At 40.9% G+C, this 19,361-nt stretch overlaps 1 protein-coding gene across 1 annotated transcript in view; it reads right to left on the bottom strand.

The window, feature by feature from the left end:
• Nucleotides 1-19,361, bottom strand: part of LOC115025632 (partitioning defective 3 homolog) — a 313,173-nt gene that overhangs the window by 185,244 nt on the left and 108,568 nt on the right. Inside the window, exons 4-5 of the mRNA XM_029458033.1 lie at nucleotides 4,474-4,646; nucleotides 1,075-1,212 (exon numbers count right to left, since the gene is read on the bottom strand). Coding sequence (XP_029313893.1) covers nucleotides 1,075-1,212; nucleotides 4,474-4,646 — 311 coding nt within the window. The remainder of the gene's footprint in view (nucleotides 1-1,074; nucleotides 1,213-4,473; nucleotides 4,647-19,361) is intronic.

Genomic DNA, 19,361 nt, shown 5'->3' with positions numbered 1-19,361 from the left:
TCTTATGTCAGTCACTGATTCTGTTACAAGTTGGCTCGGGCAGTGAGCAGTCGGTGTGGCTGTGATCGCTGCACTTTTATCTGTCACATCCCATTGCATTATGACACAATGCAGCACGTGTGTGAGAGAAGTACAAACACAGGGGCCAGCCATGCTAAAGGATTAAATCTACTCATGCTACTTTAAGGTGCTCTGAATTTATGTTTCAGCCAAATGTCATATGTTATATGTTACTGGTATATACTGTATAATTAGGGCAACAGGGCTGCCAAGTGTGCATGAAAACTGTTCTTTTATGCAGATAATAATACCTGCCAGAAATAGTGCGGCATACAGTACGATCCAATTTTAACTCTTCCGATTCCAACGCCACAACTTATTTTGTTTTCCGATACCAAGAGTCAATCCAATACCAGAGAACTCTTTCTCCTAAATTATAAATCTGTTTACCTCACAGTTTGAAACTTTGCACAATCATTTTTATGTAAGGTAAATCAAATCAAATCAAATTTATATAGCCCAATATCACAAATTATACATTTGTCTCAGTGTGCTTTACAGACTGTACAGGTTATGACACCCTCTGTCCTTAGACCCTCGCATCACACAAGGAAACCCCATAATTAAAGAGGGTAAACATGGAAGAAACCTCAGGGAGAGCAACTGAGGAGGGATCCCTCTCCCAGGACGTGCAATAGATGTCGTGTGTACAGGATAAACATAGTAAAAATACAACATCCATTTGACAGAACTGATGGTGTGATCGAAAAAGAAAAAGAAAGGATGAATCCAGGATAATGTCAAAAAGGCTTCCCAGTGTCTCCAAATGTTTAACTTTATATATATATATATATATATATATATATATATATATAAACGTGGGCGCAGCCACAATTCATGATCCAGACGTTAACTGTCATGTGGCAACCTGCCACAGGCAACATTTTTTGGAATTTCTGAGAACCTAAAAACTGGTGTTGGATCAGCTGACATGCTAATGCTTAAGTTGTGTTTTCCCGTCTTAAAACTAAAATAAATAACCCTATTTTTTTTGTATGAAGTCCATCTCCATACCTGTTCCTGTCTGTCAAGCCATTGGTCCACCATTGGATGGTTGGCGCTCAGGGAAGATCGAGTCATTTCTCTCTGGAACTGAGTGGTCCAGCCACTCGCATCACGAGGAAGACTCCGATACTTATGGCCTCCTCTACCCTGCAGAGGAACAGGAAGACGTGGATAGATGAACATCGCTGAATGACTATCACGTCCATTCTCCACGTTTTTGCCCTTTTAAACAGACAGTTTTTGTGGGTTGGTGCTATCTATAGCATCTGGGTGATAGACAAGTAGTGGTGGATGTCAGTTAGTATATCTTGGACTTGTGCCCCACACCAGTACAGTGTTGTTCATTCAAGTCTCACTCTATTCGACCCTCACTTCTAACCTTTCCCCACAGCTAAACCTGAGCCGCTACTAAGAGGCCTATTACAATAAGACAGCCACAGCTGAGTTCTTCCATTACACAAAAAAACACGTTCCAAAAACCTACTGCCAAGGTAATGTCAAACACCCACAGATTTCCGCAGACTTATTACAACGGCCACAAGCGCAAAAACTCACAAAAGCACACTCGATTACATTCCAGACATGCTAGCCTTGGCATCAAAATCTCAGCAATTGGAGGTCATGGTGGGTATTTGAATAAAAATGAAAGCAAATGAATGTTAAAAATCACAGCAGAGGCAATGATTCACCAGGACACACAAACAGAATGAGAATGTTTAAAGGTCTGATGAGTTACGAAAACGGCAGTTGAGAAGCGAGACAGACAGAAACAGAAGTTTCGATTCCTTTAATAAGACATCACACAACAAAAGAACACAGACAAAAGTTAAAAAGGAAAACTCCCAAGTGGCATGTTGCAGAACAAAAGGAAAACTCCCAAGTGGCATGTTGCAGAATTAGAGGGAGAATGACAGGCAGTCGAAAAGTTGAACAAAGGCAAATGAAAACCAGTTATGTTCAGCGAGTGATAAAATATCACAAAACAATGCAAAAAAAAGGAAAGTGAAAATGAGCAGGGGAGAAATCTCTCTCCCCTGCATGCTAAAACAAGCCATGTGTGTTTTAGTGCTGTTGAATGTGGCGTGACGGGGCCTGAGGAAGCACCGCAGACAGGACTGTAAAACTCAGCCGGACATGTGGGCTCTACTGACACGGCTCCTGATAGCTATCTTGGCCCGGGTCCGCGAAATGCAACCCGGCGCGACAAAGGACCCCTTTCCACAAACTTTTACGACACATCAGATTGTAAAATGCGGAGAAACCCAAATGCCAGAGAGGTAGCAGTAAATCAAGAGGCTTATATCTACTACCTATTCCCTTTATTTTACTGTGCTAAGTGTGGAGAACCCACAGTATGAGGTATTGAAAAGTCATTTGGAGACGTGATGAGTTTACAGTGCTGGATGATGACTGAGGACTCCCTTTGGCTCATATTAGGGAGATTTAGCAGAACCGAGCCTTACTCAGCCTTAACTGGACTCACAGGGAATTGAACAGAATGTGACTGGCTTTGGTGTGTAAAGGAAATTACCCCAGACAATGGGTAGACACTACAGTGCATGGCATAAATCCATGCAGTCTTTTGGCAACGCTAATCTCTGATGTATGGTTCCCTTTGGGAACAACGTTACCGCCAGGACATAAATATATCAAAGTCAATGCTGACTAATACAGTCAACATCTGTTGTTGATGACATCTAAAAAGACTTCATCTTAAACTGACGGTGAATGTATGACAGTTAGGTGTATGAAAAAGAGATACTGAGGACTAAGACTCTTTTAAAATAAAAAACCTAATGGCCTAATTGCAAACTGAACAAGCTGAATAAAAGTGACAGCCTCCTATTACTTCTCAAACAAACCACCAGCGACAGTAAAATGACTTAAATGGATCCAATTGAGCCAACTGATCACCTGCTACAGATGGGAGTCAAGAACAAAACGGGACACTTGAACACTGCATTAAGTTAAGCTTCATTTCCAAAATCTATACAGTGTGCAAAATGTATTTTAGCCATAATTTGAATAGCATTTCTGCTATCCCATTCGGTCAAATATCAACTCAATTATGCAAAATATCTTTTTTAGCTCACTTTTGTAGCAATCTATAAAATAAAATAAAAGGAATCACGTTTTACATCTAATCTGTGGTGTAATGTCATTTATTGTTGACGTGCTTATGTGCAATTAGTTGAAGTTAATCTAAAATTAAATCATGTTGCGTAAATGATGTAACCCAAACCCTGCTTATTCCACAGTACACAGTGACCAAACATTAATATCCTGCAGAGTGTACATAAGAGTGGAAGCCACAGGGCAAAGCAGCAGAATGCCCCAAAACAGCATCTATTGCTTTTATATTTTTTATTTGTTTTGAGCACACAAGTTCAAACAGAAACACACATTTCAACATATTTGCTGAGTGTAAGATGGGCCAGAAAACAAGCCATCCCGACAAAATGAAATTTCACCTCAACCTTTTTTTTTCCGCTGCCCTCTGCTGTGGAGTGTGCCGTTACATTGTTGAGGCTCTGACACCTAAAGTGTCTTTAAATAGGATTATCCGACAATGCTTCCAGACACACTAATCACATGGAGGTGTGCCGTGTCACGTTCCAAGCACTCAATCATCTTCTTCTTTTTTACCTCCCCATTTCAATGGAAAACATATCTGTTTCTCAGCAAGACGTAAAGGTCTGTCAGCACCACGTGGGGGCAGCCATTTTGAGAAGTTAATTGGCTTTCCTTCTCTTTCGGAAGCCACGGGGAGGATGTACCTGAGCCACGTTTTTTTAAAAGATTTATAATCAGAGGATTAAAAAGCCTCAGAAAGGTGCATTTGGAACAAAAGGAAAGTGTTTAACAATCTCAGCTCATCTCTTTTGAAGACAAAGTGGAGTGTTATCAGAAGGAACTAGTTTCAGTTAAAGACTATCTATGCCACTGCTGGATATCTGCAAGCAAGGCAGCACAGATTTCATATCTGACGCTTATTTCTTTGATTTTTTTTGGGTGCAGAGCAGAGATGGAATTAAAATTAAGGAAGAAAGCAAGTTGAAAACAGAGACTGCTGGAGGTTGGAAGACTTCAGAGCACTTATCTCTGACATTATAATTGATGCAGCTCCAGTACATCTGCAGCACTGGAAAATAACTTCTGGGTAAGATGCTGTTTGAATCGGTATATGCTACTTTACAGTGGTAAAATACAGAATTAATGTAACGATCTTAGCTGTTTTAAGTTCTGCTGAGTTTTAACACCTTTTTAGATTCACGTAAACCCTAATGACATGAATGGTGTATCATAGTAAGTAGTATTTTTGAGGTATTTCTCTTGAGAGCAGTCTAACGTCCAGGTTACCTCACATATTAAGATACCGACGCCTCATTGACAAAATGTATATGTTACCTTTCGTTCCAGGCTGCCAGTGCCGGCGCTTGTGTTTGGTTTGTGCTTGTGCTTTTGGAAGCCAGCAGTTGTGGAACAGCGAGCTGAGTTATTCCTGGACGGTTCCTCTGGACCAACCGGGACTTCGCCAACCAGGGAGGGATCGCTGCTGCGACGGACATGGAGAGGCATGTCTGTGGGGGGTTGGAAAGAAAAAAGATGACAAGGTCAAAATATATAGGGGAGACATTGAGGAAAATAGAATTACAGCAAAATTAAACCACTTGCTGCTTTATTCACATATTAAGCAGATCATGTTCCACTTCAGTGTTCCAACTGTGGCACATTCTGGGCCCACTGTTCTGGTAAACTTAAGACCATTAAAGTACATCTTGAACTACACTATAAGTCCACTGAGACGTAGGAAGTAGTGATTATAAATACTTTTGTTTCCATAGAAGGTACATCGAGCCCAAAAAGGAAACATTGTAGGCCTACAACTCAACTATGAGAAGCTTGTCTTGGCTTGAGTGCAGCTATAGTGACATTAATATACTGTAGATATAATTTTATCTGAAAAATGACTCAAACAGCAATATAAAATGTAAATATGTGAGAAAAATGATATGTGTGAACAATTATCCAACCCCTTGCTCAGCCTGGCCACCATAAAAATAACAATTACAATGGTAATTGCAGCAACATTGACTGACTCTAAAGATAAGGGTCATTTTTGCACTCGTGTGTGAAAACTGAAGCTGGTTCTGGAAAATTTCCCGGGATTGAAACCAGGTCTCGCAACCAAAATTACACCAGCCATCAAACAGCACAGGAAACTGGTCCATGTTACAGCTGCCACATTGACCAACATGCAACTAAAACTTGGTATAAAGTTCTCATATTTGATCAGAGCTGCCAAAACAAGTGGAGGGAATGACGTCGCCCCACACTTCACACTTCAGTTAAAACATTCAGTGAGAAATCCTGCTGATGTCTGTTATACCTTAAGTATATCCGTGAGCTGGGGTATGAATCATCTGGATTTTCCCAAAAGGCCATATGGATTTGTTTATGACGTTCTAGCAGCCTGCGCGTTGCAGCCATAATTATGCAAATAGTTGGGTAACCACCTGTCATCCATCGGCGGATCATGACAGTGAGCATATGCCGGTGCTAAGCTTCTATCTGATACACCAGAGACATGTCTTAGTGGCGGAAGCGACGCATTTTAATCACGGCTTACGCTGCGCCGCAACTCGTGCGTATTTAATGCTGTGACAAGACCGGGGAGATTTGAATGCAACTGTAAGTGTTTCTTGCAACTGCCTGCAGGGTAGCCAGGAATGAAGAGAGCATAATTATGTGACTGAATCCTAAAAATAAAGGTGAGATCAACGCGTGTTTGCCAGGGCGTTTGTACTCCAGACATTATTATTTTTAAGTGTCTCTCTTGACCTTCTGTGCCCTTCACTACTTGCTTTAATGTGCTCACATAATAAATCCATTCTTCCTCTCTCCTTCCTTACTATTTATTTCACTCAAACTATTTAATCCTCTCCCACCTAATAGTTCTGTTGTGTCAGGATTATGGTCAGGGCTCTTTGGCACTGAAATGTTATTTTCTCACTAACCCTTTGCTTGCAATGTTGTTAGTCAATTTAAAACATGTACGTTTATTCTACTGTTACACTCGTTTAGAGTGACTTGCTCACCTGTAGTTTGTGGTTTCTGGGATTTTCAAGGTATTTTTTTCTTAGACTGGCCGTCATTAAGGGCTATACACGTAAAATTGACAGCAGTCTACATAGTTTTGTAAACTATGGTGCTTTTGCATACAATGAAGGTGTGGACCAGCAGCCCAGTATCCTGGAAATCACATCCATACTGGACAATTTCCACACATCGAATGTATGTCCAGAGCCAACGTTGAGTGGGTTTATAATTACAGTGTCCTTTATGTATCAGCATGAAAGGTAGGTGTGTGAATGTGCGGCACATTTGACTTTCACAGTGTGTGTCCCGTCAGAGATGTACAATTAACCTTTGCCATTTTATTAACCGTAACCACTAACTTAACTTAACCCTAACCAAGTGTTTTACTTGCCTAACCCTAGCCGTGCCTTTTTCCATAATTTACTTTCCCTAACCTTAACCATACGTAATCGCACAAAGAGAGGATTTCTTAAAGCGTTGCTTGGAACGTATGGGGAACTTGCTAAAACAACTAATGCTGTCATTCTTCTTGGGAGGACAGTCTCGGGGATAGGGTTGGGCTCAGCAATCTACAGTCAGGCCTTGCTGACTTGTTCATTACTTTCACTCAATGTAACTGCTTAACATTTGAGGTGCAGTGTAAATGCTAAATATTGCTGGTCATTAAATTTAAGCTGTAGGTTATAAAAACCCTTCTTATTGCGGCCAACTTTACTGCCTAGGTTTGACAACATTTCAGGTTCACTTCCAAGACTCCGGGTACGCCAATGCAGAAACATCTGAACAGTTATCCTGTTTTAGTCAAAAAGATCTCTTGTCACAGTATGTTCCTTCCACAGCAGGGGGATTGCATATGCAAATGATTATATGATGACATCTGAACACTTCCAGGAACTTGATTTCCTATTTCTCATGAGAGAATTGCATGTCAAGTTCTCATACAGGTAGCTTGTGAAACCACACTTTTACAGTAGCTTTCCAAACACTAAAAGTTTCTTCTTACTTCTAACCAAACCCGTTGCTGACAAAGTCCATGCCAACAGAACTCACCAGCAGCGTTTAATATATTTTGTATTCCTCTGTTACGAATTTGTTTCATTTACTTTGGCCGTTGTCTTCCTCAAAGGAGGTTTGGGATTGAGTAAAGAAACCACAGCTAGCAGCCAGTCGTTGTGCGTTTACTCTTAAATTAGGTTGAAGATTCAATAATGGCATTTAATAGACTTTGCCCCCTCGCGGTAACGGCTGGTTCACGTCAAGTTCAGGGCTCTAATGACGTTCACCTCAGACTACGGGGGTAATTAACGTCCAGTATTATCCTACATGACAGGCTTAGAGATGACACACACACACACACACACACACACACACACACACACACACACACACACACACACACACACACACACACACACACACACACACACGTACAGAAAGACAGAGAGTGAGGTCCACAGAGATGGGGGAAAACTGAGAGAAAAACAAGAATTAAATGACAGTAAGGGAAATTGTATAAATCTCCATGCTGTGATTTCTACCTCAGAATTAAGCTTTTATATTTCAGATTTTTTTAAATAAAGCTTTAATTGTGTTTGTATGAGTGTGTGTGTGTTTGCACAGAAAATTACACAAGACCCTTGATGTGGATTAAAAGCCTTGGTGTATTTCCCAGAATACCTCAAGGGTCAGCTCTTACTGGACGTTTATCTGGGTCTTTTGAAACTATGACAACATCGATCTTACTTTATGCAACGTGATTGTTTCCAGATGCTAACAGACAAAAATGCCCATTGTTTGAGATTAATCATTTATTTCTACCATTTAAAACCATGCTTGAACCAAACATCCACACCACATTATCTGAATAAAAAAAAGACGGCAGCTGAACTTGAGAATGTCAATAAGAGATGTAGTATTACATCATTTGTTGACATCATAAGGTCTAGAATATATTGTTTATTGTTAAATGTATAAGAAATTAGATCAGACAAATCTCCAATTTCAAAAGATCATCTCGTTGTTCATGTTTTTATTTCCAGACTCCACAACCGTTAGATATGCATGAGTGCGATGCAGAAAGGATTTACTTTGTGTGACCTTCTTTGCACTGTGGATCTATGCTTACATGTCACCTAATAATGTCTGCCTGTTTTACAATGCCACCGACATCTTAACATTAACAAGAATAGCATATTCACATTTAGTGAGGTCTTCTCCTTAATAAAAAGCTGATCCTTACAGATTAACATACGATAAGAGAGCTGTTAAGAAGTGTGTGCTTGTTTGTGTGTACACTGTTAGAAGGTCACGATATAAAGATTCCCTAGCCCTGCCCGTTCTCCCTGACCAATTTTCCTCTACTTAATTTGTGATGGGATTATCCCAGCAGTCCGAAGGGTTTGGTCGGTCCCACGTTTAATAACCAGCGCCCCACTTCAGACCAAGCCAGCCATCGATCCAAGATGAAGAGAGAACGAGACCATCGGGGGTAGAGGGGGTTGTCTAATAAAACGAGGCCCTAATCCAGGCGCTGTAGGGAGGGATTATGGCCAGGGCGCAGGGTCATAGATATGTACACACACCACAATTCAACACGGGGCAAGGTCAGACACTCCAGGGGCTATTACCTCGTATTTCTTTGTCCTTTATTTATCTTTCACACTCACCTTGTTTGGAGGAGAAATATATTAGTTTGAAAGAATCACCACGGATAAAAGCATTGCTATATATACACAGCACTTAAATCAATATTAAAGTCATTTAGCATTAGATTGAAGAATCTGAATCTGCGCTCAGTTCTGGACCTATAGTGTGGGCACGGCTACTGATTTGTTTTACTATTTTTATGGCCAGAAGAACCTGCAGTACAGTTTGAATGAATGGGGTTTGTTTGTGCCCACTCCACTGGCAAACTGATATGAGCCAACATGAAAAAAAAGTTTCAGAACAGTATACTTGATTCACTATTTTGACGTTCAGGAATTTTCACTGTTCATCCAAATGGCAACAAATATTAGAAAGAATGAAAGAGTGTTGGAGAAGTGCTGACCATGGTGAAAAAACAGGTGTTAAGAAAAATAGTTGCGCACTCGTAGCCATGATGCAAAAAACGATTTAATGATTTACCAAAGTTTCGACATGATAGTCTTCTCACGAGTATTGTACCAATACAATGTCAAAACTCATGTAAAAGCATATTTTTTAAGTTTTCCAGATAGGAAATGAAACAATATTCAATATTGGCTCTGAACAGATGTGGGGATTCAAGAACAAAATGATGACACCAATGATAGTTCAGCAAATGTGCTTATTAAGGGCACGGGCCTCTTCACTGGCAAAAAGATCCTGCACCAGCATTATGAAAAAATATTAGTGAATAACTTACTAAGGTTTAGTGAACTCATTACTGTGAGGAAGTTTCAGCGTTCAGTGCACGATGCAGGTGCTTATTTTAGAAAAAGATATTAAATGATACATGATTGAATATTTGCATGGGCTATTTTTTACCAAATATCTATTGAGGCACTCATTTGGGGTAAAAACGAACTGTCAGTCCAGTTTGAAAATACAAAGCAAACGTCAATGGCAGCACAACAATTGGCATGTTGGTCCAATCATGAGTAGAAAAGGGTTCATGTTGTTGACCACTTTAAATAATGACACAGCACTGTTCTTTTAGAACCCTGAGGTCTTCTTGGTGCTTTAAGTTGTTCTAATGTATGTGTACATCTAGATACTGTTAATACTGAAAGATTTCCCCTCTGAGCTGATGTGACATGCTTAACTTACACATGTAACCGCCTGGTGTCAGTAGTGGGATGAACAGTACAATGTCACTGAGTCCAGGGGAGTGTTTTCTTATTAGCTGGTTGCCTGAGATGAAGCTAGACAACTTATTAAAAGCATGTTCTGCAGTTTAAAAGAAGTTGCATGGTGTAAACATTTCAACAAACCTTGCCCACTGCCCACTGCCCGCTGCCCACACACTAAACAACTCTCTAGTTGGTCATAAACAACACCGACCTGCAGTACAATTACATCTACCTCACTTCACTTTCCCACTTTTCCCTCAAGTGGCTCTAATAAAGATGCAAAATCAACTTCCAACTTCGCGGTGAAAGAGATGGGGGTCAGCGATAATGTATTGGCCGTGGAAGTATCCAATCACTGAAATGGCATAAATGAAGAGAGAGGGTCCTCGCTATACCTGGAGAGGAAGGAGTGGCCCTTCCTCCTGACTGGCTGCCAACTCAAGGTAATGGAGTTAATGTCTCAGCATACTGATAAGGTTACAGAGAGGACACGCTAAGGAGGGACTGTATCTGTATTCCTGTTTGTGCTTGTTCTCCCATATTTCTATTTTTATGATTACCAATTACTTCAGAGGGTTAGAAAAATGTGCAAAACCCTTCAAATAAAATCCTTACTTCTACAAGGGATTATTTTATATAGTTTTTAAATGATTATTTAGACCAACAATGTGATGATGTCTGAAGAATGTATGAGAGTATATAAGGAGATATACAAATAAACATGAACAAAATGATCAAAAAAGAAGAATGTGCCAAAGCAGTCTTTTTGCAAAAAGCCAGATGTATATTTCATAGTAAAATTCTAAAAACATAGAACATGCTCGTAGAAGAATAAGAAGTCCGTTTGTGCCGCTACACATGGTTTATTAACCCAGCTCTATTTTAACATGCATTGTGTTGCAGCAGGGGTTAAAAACACCTATTATGACATTACTCATTGGGGGGTGTCATTAGGTCAGTTTGACAGAAGTGCCTTGATGTGGATTAACCCTTTAATCATAATATGAAAGGTGGGTTTAGGAAAAGAAGGTACAATACAATATTAGCGCATAACTTCTGGAGTGACCATCACATATGCTATAATGTATCCAAGAATGGAATTTTCCCGTACGTTAATATGTGGGTGAGAGGTTATGGAATAATTAAATCTGGGTCTTCACTACTATTTAAATATAAAATATGTGCATACAGTTAGAATACAGACACTATCAGCAGAGCAGGGATGAAGGCTGTCTTGTGGCTGAACTGGGTATTTTCTCTGGAGGCCCTCTGGCCCTGGCGTACGGCGAGTCCATGCTTTCACTTCGAACTGATTTAAATATAAATGCCAAGCAACCATGGCTTCATGAAATGTCTAAAAGCTGTTTTTTCCTGGGCTACTTTGAATACTTTAAGCCTGGGCCAGTTCAATGTCTGAATAAATTATGGCACTGAGCCATTTTTACTCTCTTCTCCAACCACTGACTACATATTGATGTCCCTTGTGTGCGGCGAAGGGGATTTCTACTGAATACACCCTGACCTGAATCATCCACGGGGGGATGAGAAAAAATTCCCTTTTTAGGAGGAGCAAGACAGTTTTGGAGTGGTGGGAACCAGGACTGTGGAGAAGGAGATGAAAAATGTAGAAGATTTAAATAGGACGCTGGTCAACCGAAGGCCAAACAGGGTTGAGAACACCACTCAGTGCTTCTGTGAAGTGTTTAGCAAACGCTAATCTGATGTAACGTCAGATGCTAAAACAAGACAAACTTTGAATAAACATCAAATGTTGACCTTTATCAAGAGCGGAAGATGAACTCCAATAGATGGATGGATGGAAAAGCACTTTAAAGCAAAGAGGCAGTTATGAAAACAAAAACCCTACTGGCTTTAGAGTTAAGTACCCTACTGTCTATACATTGTGTGTGTGTGTGTGTGTGTGTGTGTGTGTGTGTGTGTGTGTGTGTGAGTGTGTGTGTGTGTGTGTGTGTGTGTGTGTGTGTGTGTGTGTGTTGCATACAAATCTTTTTACATTTGTGTGGCCTCTTCTTTAAGCAAATCCTCTGTGGAAGATGTAAACATATTAAATCTTCTTCTGACTAAAACATGGTGACTGGCAATCCCCCCTCTTTCATTTTCATTCTATACCCAAACCTCAAAGACCAGATAAGTTAATATACTTGCATTAGCAAACAGTATTCAAATGCTACAAATATGTATTGAGAAAAAAAAGAGTCCATCATCTTGTGTCTTAAGGTTATTTAAAATCAATCTTATGTTGCTAGTTTGTCAACTTTCCATTTGGTTCATGCACAAAAGGACATTGTATAGAAACAAGCTGTTTACAGGTTCTAAAGGTGAAGCTCTTCACACAGCAACTTCTTGCAAACTGGCTTAAAATATGACTTGACTGGCTGTGCAGCCTCTGTAGGAAAGAATCTCCACCTATTTTGATGATTGATAGAACTAATACATCTCTGTACCAGAACTTTATATCAGGGTAATCTCTTCAAAAATGAACCGTTTAAGACTAAGCCTCTGCCATTATAGCGATCTCTTCAATCTTCTTGCGCCTTACTTGGCATGAAGTGTCAAACAGAAATAACTCACAATGGCACAGGAGAGATGTGGTCCAATCTATAACATTCCTTATCTGTAAATTGTGCATTATAATCTTTAATTGGACTTATTTGTCATTAAATAGGGATGTAAACATGCACCCATGAAGTTCTAACCCTAACACTAATCAGTCCCCTCCTCAATGACAAACTTCATATGTCAATCATATTAGTTTGGTGTCGGGTATGAACCACAGTCTCTGAGTTAAACACTGCAGCAGGAGAGAGCTGTATTCCCACAGGGTTGCTAAGCCAACTGTCCTGTTTTCATTTTAAGCAAGAAATAGAGCGAGACAGAGACTGATATCTTTCTCCTTACGGAAAGACAATACAGACTATTTACTGGAGAAAAAGAGGAGAGGATGTCAGACTTCCTCAAGTCCTGAGAGATGAGGCCTCCAGCACCTAGACACTTCAACAACAATAACACAAATGTGTGTGTGTGTGTGTGTGTGTGTGTGTGTGTGTGTGTGTGTGTGTGTGTGTGTGTGTGTGTGTGTGTGTGTGTGTGTGTGTGTGTGTGTGTGTGTGTGTGCTGCTCTCAGACTGCTTCCCCAGACAATGAAGATTTTAAAAGAGGAGGGGAGGAGTGGAGTTCACTCCCCAAATCAAACCTGACTCATCTAGGTCGAGCCTCTGCTCATGCTGAGACCCCAGAGAGCGACACAGCTAGTGTTTATTTTGTGTTTGCATACAGGCACATATGAGTGAGAACAAACACATGCTTCCAAAGCCTCTCATTTCTCTGAACAATATAACATTGTGGGTGAGGTGGTCATGCTTGATCTCTGGGCTCGGGAAGTTGCTCTTGCCCGTAAAGGTTTGTGAACACTGGTTCAAACTCACGCCCGGTTAACATCTAAATATACTAAGATTACATTCCCTGTTGTGTAGCTTCCTTTATTTTTACATTCAGTGCATTTTTCAATTGCAGCATAATAAATTCCTCTTAGTGTGTTATGCCTTATCCATCCGCCGAAATAAAACAATGTAGGGTTAGGGTTATCACATTACAACTCCCCAACCCTATCACGACTTAGACCAGACTCATGGCGACCCCCCTCCACACCCAGACCCCCAAGGAGTTGCTAATCAGCAAACCAAACAACCCTCAGTCGGCCCAGAAATTGGTCCGCGGCAGCACCTTCCATGTAAACACCATTTTGTGTGTTTCTCCATTAAGGCCGGTCTGGAGGTACAGGCTCTCAGAGAAAAGGGGCCATAAATCTCACTCAGCCTGATATGTGGCCAAGTCGCTCATGATTAAAAACACCGCTTTGAAAATGTCATGAGCCAGCCAAGAGTGGCAGAAGCTAGAGGCTCGGCCGAAGCTACCAAGCTTGATACATTTTAGTTTGGCCAAACACATTTTGACTTCTACAGTAAATATCAAAAAACCTGACACTGCTGAGATAAATAAGGACTTCTCCCAAACCTCTTCTCACCCATGAAATGTCATTTCAGGGTGGGTGATTACGTCAGTCAACTCCAGGGGTGTGTCTTGAGGACTTGAGGGTGTCACTTGGTACAAGATGAAATGAAACCTGCTTCACTTTGCTTTAAAAAAAAAAAACTACCAAACGACCCTGAACAATTTCATTAATGTGGCTTCCATTGGTGCTCCTGAGTGTCCCATTGGATTTTTAAGAGTTTTTGTACCCAGATAAAATAGAAACAATTGGAGGGTAAATGCTGAACACAACAATCACACCATGTTGCACCTCAGTAGCTACAATACAAATCTGTGTGTATTGGCCTTGAACTGTAGTGTGTGTACGCTTGTTTTACACATGTACTTAGCAGAGTCTTGATCTGTGTGAGTGTGTTTAAATCATGCATTATGACAGACTTAGCACTGCACTCCTATAACATTGTCAGATTCGCAATGGACACTTTAAAACATTTATTAAAATTAAAGCAGCAGAGATATTGTCCTTTTTATTTGGCAGATTCTTCTTCCTTGTCAAAACCAACAATTTTGGATATCCGGGTGTGTTACGAAAGAACGAGATCACGGGTACAAGCGGCCGAAATGGATTTTCTCAGACGGGTGGCTGGCGTCTCTCTTAGAGATAGGGTGAGAAGCTCAGCCATCCGTGAGAGACTCGGAGTAGAGCCACTGCTCCTTTACGTTGAAAGGAGCCAGTTGAGGTGGTTCGGGCATCTGGTAAGGATGCCACCTGGGCGCCTCCCTAGGGAGGTGTTCCAGGCACGTCCAGCTGGTAGGAGACCCCGGGGAAGACCCAGGACTCTGTGGAGAGATTATATCTCCTCACTGGCCTAGGAACGCCTCAGGACCAGTCAGAGCTGGAGGATGTGGCCCGGAGAAGGGAAGATTGGGGTTCCTTACTGGAGCTGCTCTGTTTTCCAGAGTGGGTAAGCGTGCAGTGTTTGCAAAAAGAGCTGCAGAATCACTTTATGGCACGAAGCCTTTTCCTTCTCTATGTCTAAATAAGCCTACATTGTCACAAATGTATTTGTCACAGGGAGACGATGTGTGAGCAGAAACTGGAGGCTGATGAGTGAGTGAATGAATTTTAGTTTCTGGCAGGTCAGACAGCATCTGACGCATGGAGCTCATTCCACTGCAGTTTCCAGACAGCACGTACGCAAAATCCATATCGCAAACATTTCAGCCACGAGAACAACTTCTTCCTCTGAACAAAAACATCCTCACTTCAGCTGCTCTTTTCAACAAAGATGACAAATGCAAACTTTCACCAGACTCCCCAACTTTTTCTGGACCCTTTGATGATTTATTGGGAAACACAGAGAGCTATTTGGTGTGTGAGATGAGAGGAGTGCTGCTGGAGGAGTGATACGGGCACTGGTGTAAGGCCTGCGTTGTTCAATGGACGGAGGCATTTCTGGTTAAAATCTTCCTGCTGGGAGCCGTCACTGAGCACATATGCTAATCTTGAAACAGCTCACACACGCAGGAATCCATTTTGCCTTAGATACACACACACAAACAGCATGTATGAGGTTAGAGTAGTATACATGCAACAAGTCAAAGCATATCAGAGAGGCTTTCTTTCCATAACGCAGAGCAGAGCAACAGAGAAGAGAAAAAAGACGAAAAGAACTCCATGCTGCTCGGCACTATGGGAAGAACTTTTATTAGGACAGTTTTCTAAAAAGTGAATGGAGGATGCTAAGAAACAGATGGTATTGTGATGTGCAGACTGTGCTTTGGATATGCATCGCTCTGATCAGTCACGCAGTGTTATGAAAGCACATGAGGTATTCATGGAGATTCGAGGCAGGGGATGATGAGACGGAAGCAGGGGGTTCGGAAATCTAACTTTTCGTTGGTGAATAAAGCACCCTTAGAAATAACATAGTAATTGGGCAACACGGTGGCATAGTGTGTCGGGAGACTTTTCTTTTGGTCTCACTGACAATGCTGATAATACCAGTTTCTCCCGAAATAATCGGAAAGTGGGAGAAAGTGATGGTTTTATAGGAATTATATGAAAATCATAGGGTGGCTAAGCGCTTAAAAAGTGCTATATGTAGCACTTAATCATCAAAAAAGTATTACAACAGTCAATCTATGCTGCTTTTTAAATGTGTATATTTAAATAACAATGGTGGAGTTCACAGATAATTAGCTGCATTGTGTCACGGTACCAAAAGGAGATTTCTTTTTATGTCAAAACAGGAAAAAGAGTGATGCTGTCAATGCAAGCTCAAGTTTCTTGCAGTTTGGATGGAACTTGGAACTTTCAATTGCTCACAGCGATGGCACAACTTGACCCCACAGTAAGGTGTATAAAGTGATGAAATATCCAAGTAACTTTCCAGCAATTGCAATAGCACTTAAAGTACTTCAGCCCTCAGCCCTCATGTGCTGAATAGCATGAACTTTTCTTTATCAAAACTTTTGCAGTTGTCTGGACACTCTTTGAAAAAAACGTTGAAGATTGCATATGGCTCTCACAAATTGTGCCTTTTTAATTTCTTGAAACATTTACCTTCTCGTCCTATGGACTTTTTATTTATCTTGAACCACCAAGTTTGTCTTAGTTCAAAATCTCACAAAGGTTAGGTGTGTTTGTCTTAAGCAGTCATCGCTATACGTGTAAACTAACAGTGAGCTTGTTTCAGTGGTCGGCTGATGAATCAGAGGATATCATTAGAGATTAAGCCATTTCAAAAACTTCAGTCCCACAGTTTATAACGTGTGGACATTAACATCAAACAATGAAACGCATTAATCCTTTATAAAACTACATCCTGTCAGGATATCCTTGCTTCACACAAAGCTTTCTAAAAGAAGACTTTGAAACAGGTTTATCCCATTCTTTACAGTGTTGGAACTGCTGGCAAGATGGCAGCAGTGATATCTGTTTCAAGGTACAAAGATCTAGGTTCGGCAAGGTTTAAGGTAAAACAATGCAACTGGTGTATGAATCTATGACTTTTAAGCGAGGTGTGAGCTTGCTGACACATTGCTGACACATTGAACCCAGTCTCCATCTGAAGCGTGGATCATGTCATCACCCTAACCCTAAAATAAGGGGGGCTCTTAGATTTGAGCTGAGGACCTCCTGATCTGCAGTCAAAAGCTGTAGCCTTCAGCTATACTCCCTGACACTATTCCCAAGCCACACTAGGGAGATACTTTGAGTCCGCTAGTTGTGGTTGGGTTTGATCTCAGCTACTTGACTAAATTCCACATGACAAAGGAAATTTGAGGCAGCACGCTTTAGGAAGTGGGCAGGAAATTCAACCCCTCAAGTCAACCTGCATCTTTCTGCAGAATAAGAAACCAAAAGCCAAACCGCTCCAGGGTGTTTTTTCTGTAGCCGAGTGCTACAAGTCCATGTGCAGTAGATAGTTGACAATGAAAGGAGACTTTCCTTATGGAGATCGACAGTGTTATTACTATTAATATAAAATGTGATGCCATTACAAAAGAAAATGCAAGAAAGACTCTTCACACAAGATCTGATAATAAGAGAGTTTGCTGCAGTGGTGCAGGATTTTCTCTTTTCATTCATGTGTTTCTGGTGCTTCCTGTAGGCGAATGAAAGCATCTCAACAAATATTAATGATTTAGAGTTCAAATCTATTCTAAAAGATAAGGAGCAGCTTTTTCCTCATGTCCAGACATTCCAGACACAGAACTTCCGTCCAATGTAACATAACATGTGGTTTCTAAACATGTGCATGGGTAGCATAAAGGAAGTCTGTCCAGTCGTTGCTGCACACTGTCAAATTAATTTGCCCTTAATGTTCAAATGGCTGACGAAAACCATTCGATGAGAAAAAAAAACTATAAATCAAGCAGAGTATGCGGAAATGTTTTGCTTTGATCAAAGCTGTGATTGTGAGCCAAAGTAAGTACTCTGAACGTGATCATGTTTGCGGGAAGATGGGAATGTGGTACGGGAGTGTTCTGGGATTTTCACAGAGCTTTGGGGTGGATTGTATCTTTTGGATCTGATGAAAAACAGGAAGAACGAGAGTAGGGGGGATGAGATATTACTTGTTATGATTGGAACGTTTCTGCAACATGTCCACATTTGTGAAAACATGCACATGTACTGTCTCGTGTGTGCACAACAACGTTACCATGTTGTGTACATGTAGGCATCTGCGTGTGTGAATGAACCTCTGTTTGCCTGCATTAGGTGTGTGTCAACATAGGTGTGTTTCAGGCCACATGTGGCTGCCAGCATGTGCCTGCACATGCCTCTAAGTGCTTCTCTCACATGTGCTTTGAAGCAGACAAACTTCACAGGTGACCTCCCTGAGGAAGACAATGAAACAGATGGGTGCAGGAGCGAGAGATGGTGGGGGCCTCTTACAAAGGGACTAATGAAGAGGGTGGAGGAGTCGAGGGGTTGTTTTCAGGTCCACTGGGACGAAGAGTCTGGACACAAAGAGATGCTTAACACTCCCAACCCTTTGAGGACTTATCGTTCTAAGACCACAAGGCATTGCCCTTGGCCAATTTGACCCTCTTTTGACATGTCATACACAATATAAACGAACCACAGAGGTTCTCACCGACTAATGAGGGATACAGAGAGACACACATTTTAAGTTAAAAAATAATTCTTGCTTTAGCATGGCTGTAGATTTATAGTTCAATCAATTCAATGAAACATTTTTAATTTGAATAGACAGAAATGCAACAGTAGTTATGCTAATTATATAATCATTATAAATGTTTCAGTGATGTGTTCTAAGATTAAGCCTGAACTATTGTTCCTTTGTTCCCCCTATGTGTTTCCTTTGTTTGAACGATCTGCATTTTTGGAACTCCTGATGTGCAGTGAACTCCATATTTGTTTGTTTGAAATGATATAATTGCACTTTGGATAAAAGAAGTATGTCTGTAAAAATGCTGACTGAGACGGCAAACAAGTTTCTCTTGATTGCTGTCCTTGTTTAGATGGAGGGAGGCCAGAAAAGCAAGCAAACAACTTGGGATTGAAAAAGGGAGAAAAATATAAGATTGTGTTTCTGTTGAATGTATACCTTCAGTATGGGATCAATTAGCAACTCCTTAAACTCAGCATTTGAGAAAGACACATTTCATGCACATACTTCCTGTCTCTGCAAAGTCTCATCCCCAAGATTATTACTTCAAGTGGTGCCACTGTGAACAAGATGTATGTCAACTCTCTGAGAATTCAGATGTGGACGAGGATGCCATATCTCAGATAGCGACAGGCAGACACATGATTCCTGATAAATGTCCTTCTGGTGAGTGTCTGAGATGACACCAGAGTCAGTGCAAACAAACTATGGCTCCTTTCCCATGCTCCCT

The sequence above is a fragment of the Cottoperca gobio genome, chromosome 20 (assembly GCF_900634415.1).
Source record: "Cottoperca gobio chromosome 20, fCotGob3.1, whole genome shotgun sequence".
NCBI lineage: Eukaryota > Metazoa > Chordata > Actinopteri > Perciformes > Bovichtidae > Cottoperca > Cottoperca gobio.
This window is presented reverse-complemented; position numbering and strand designations above follow the sequence as displayed.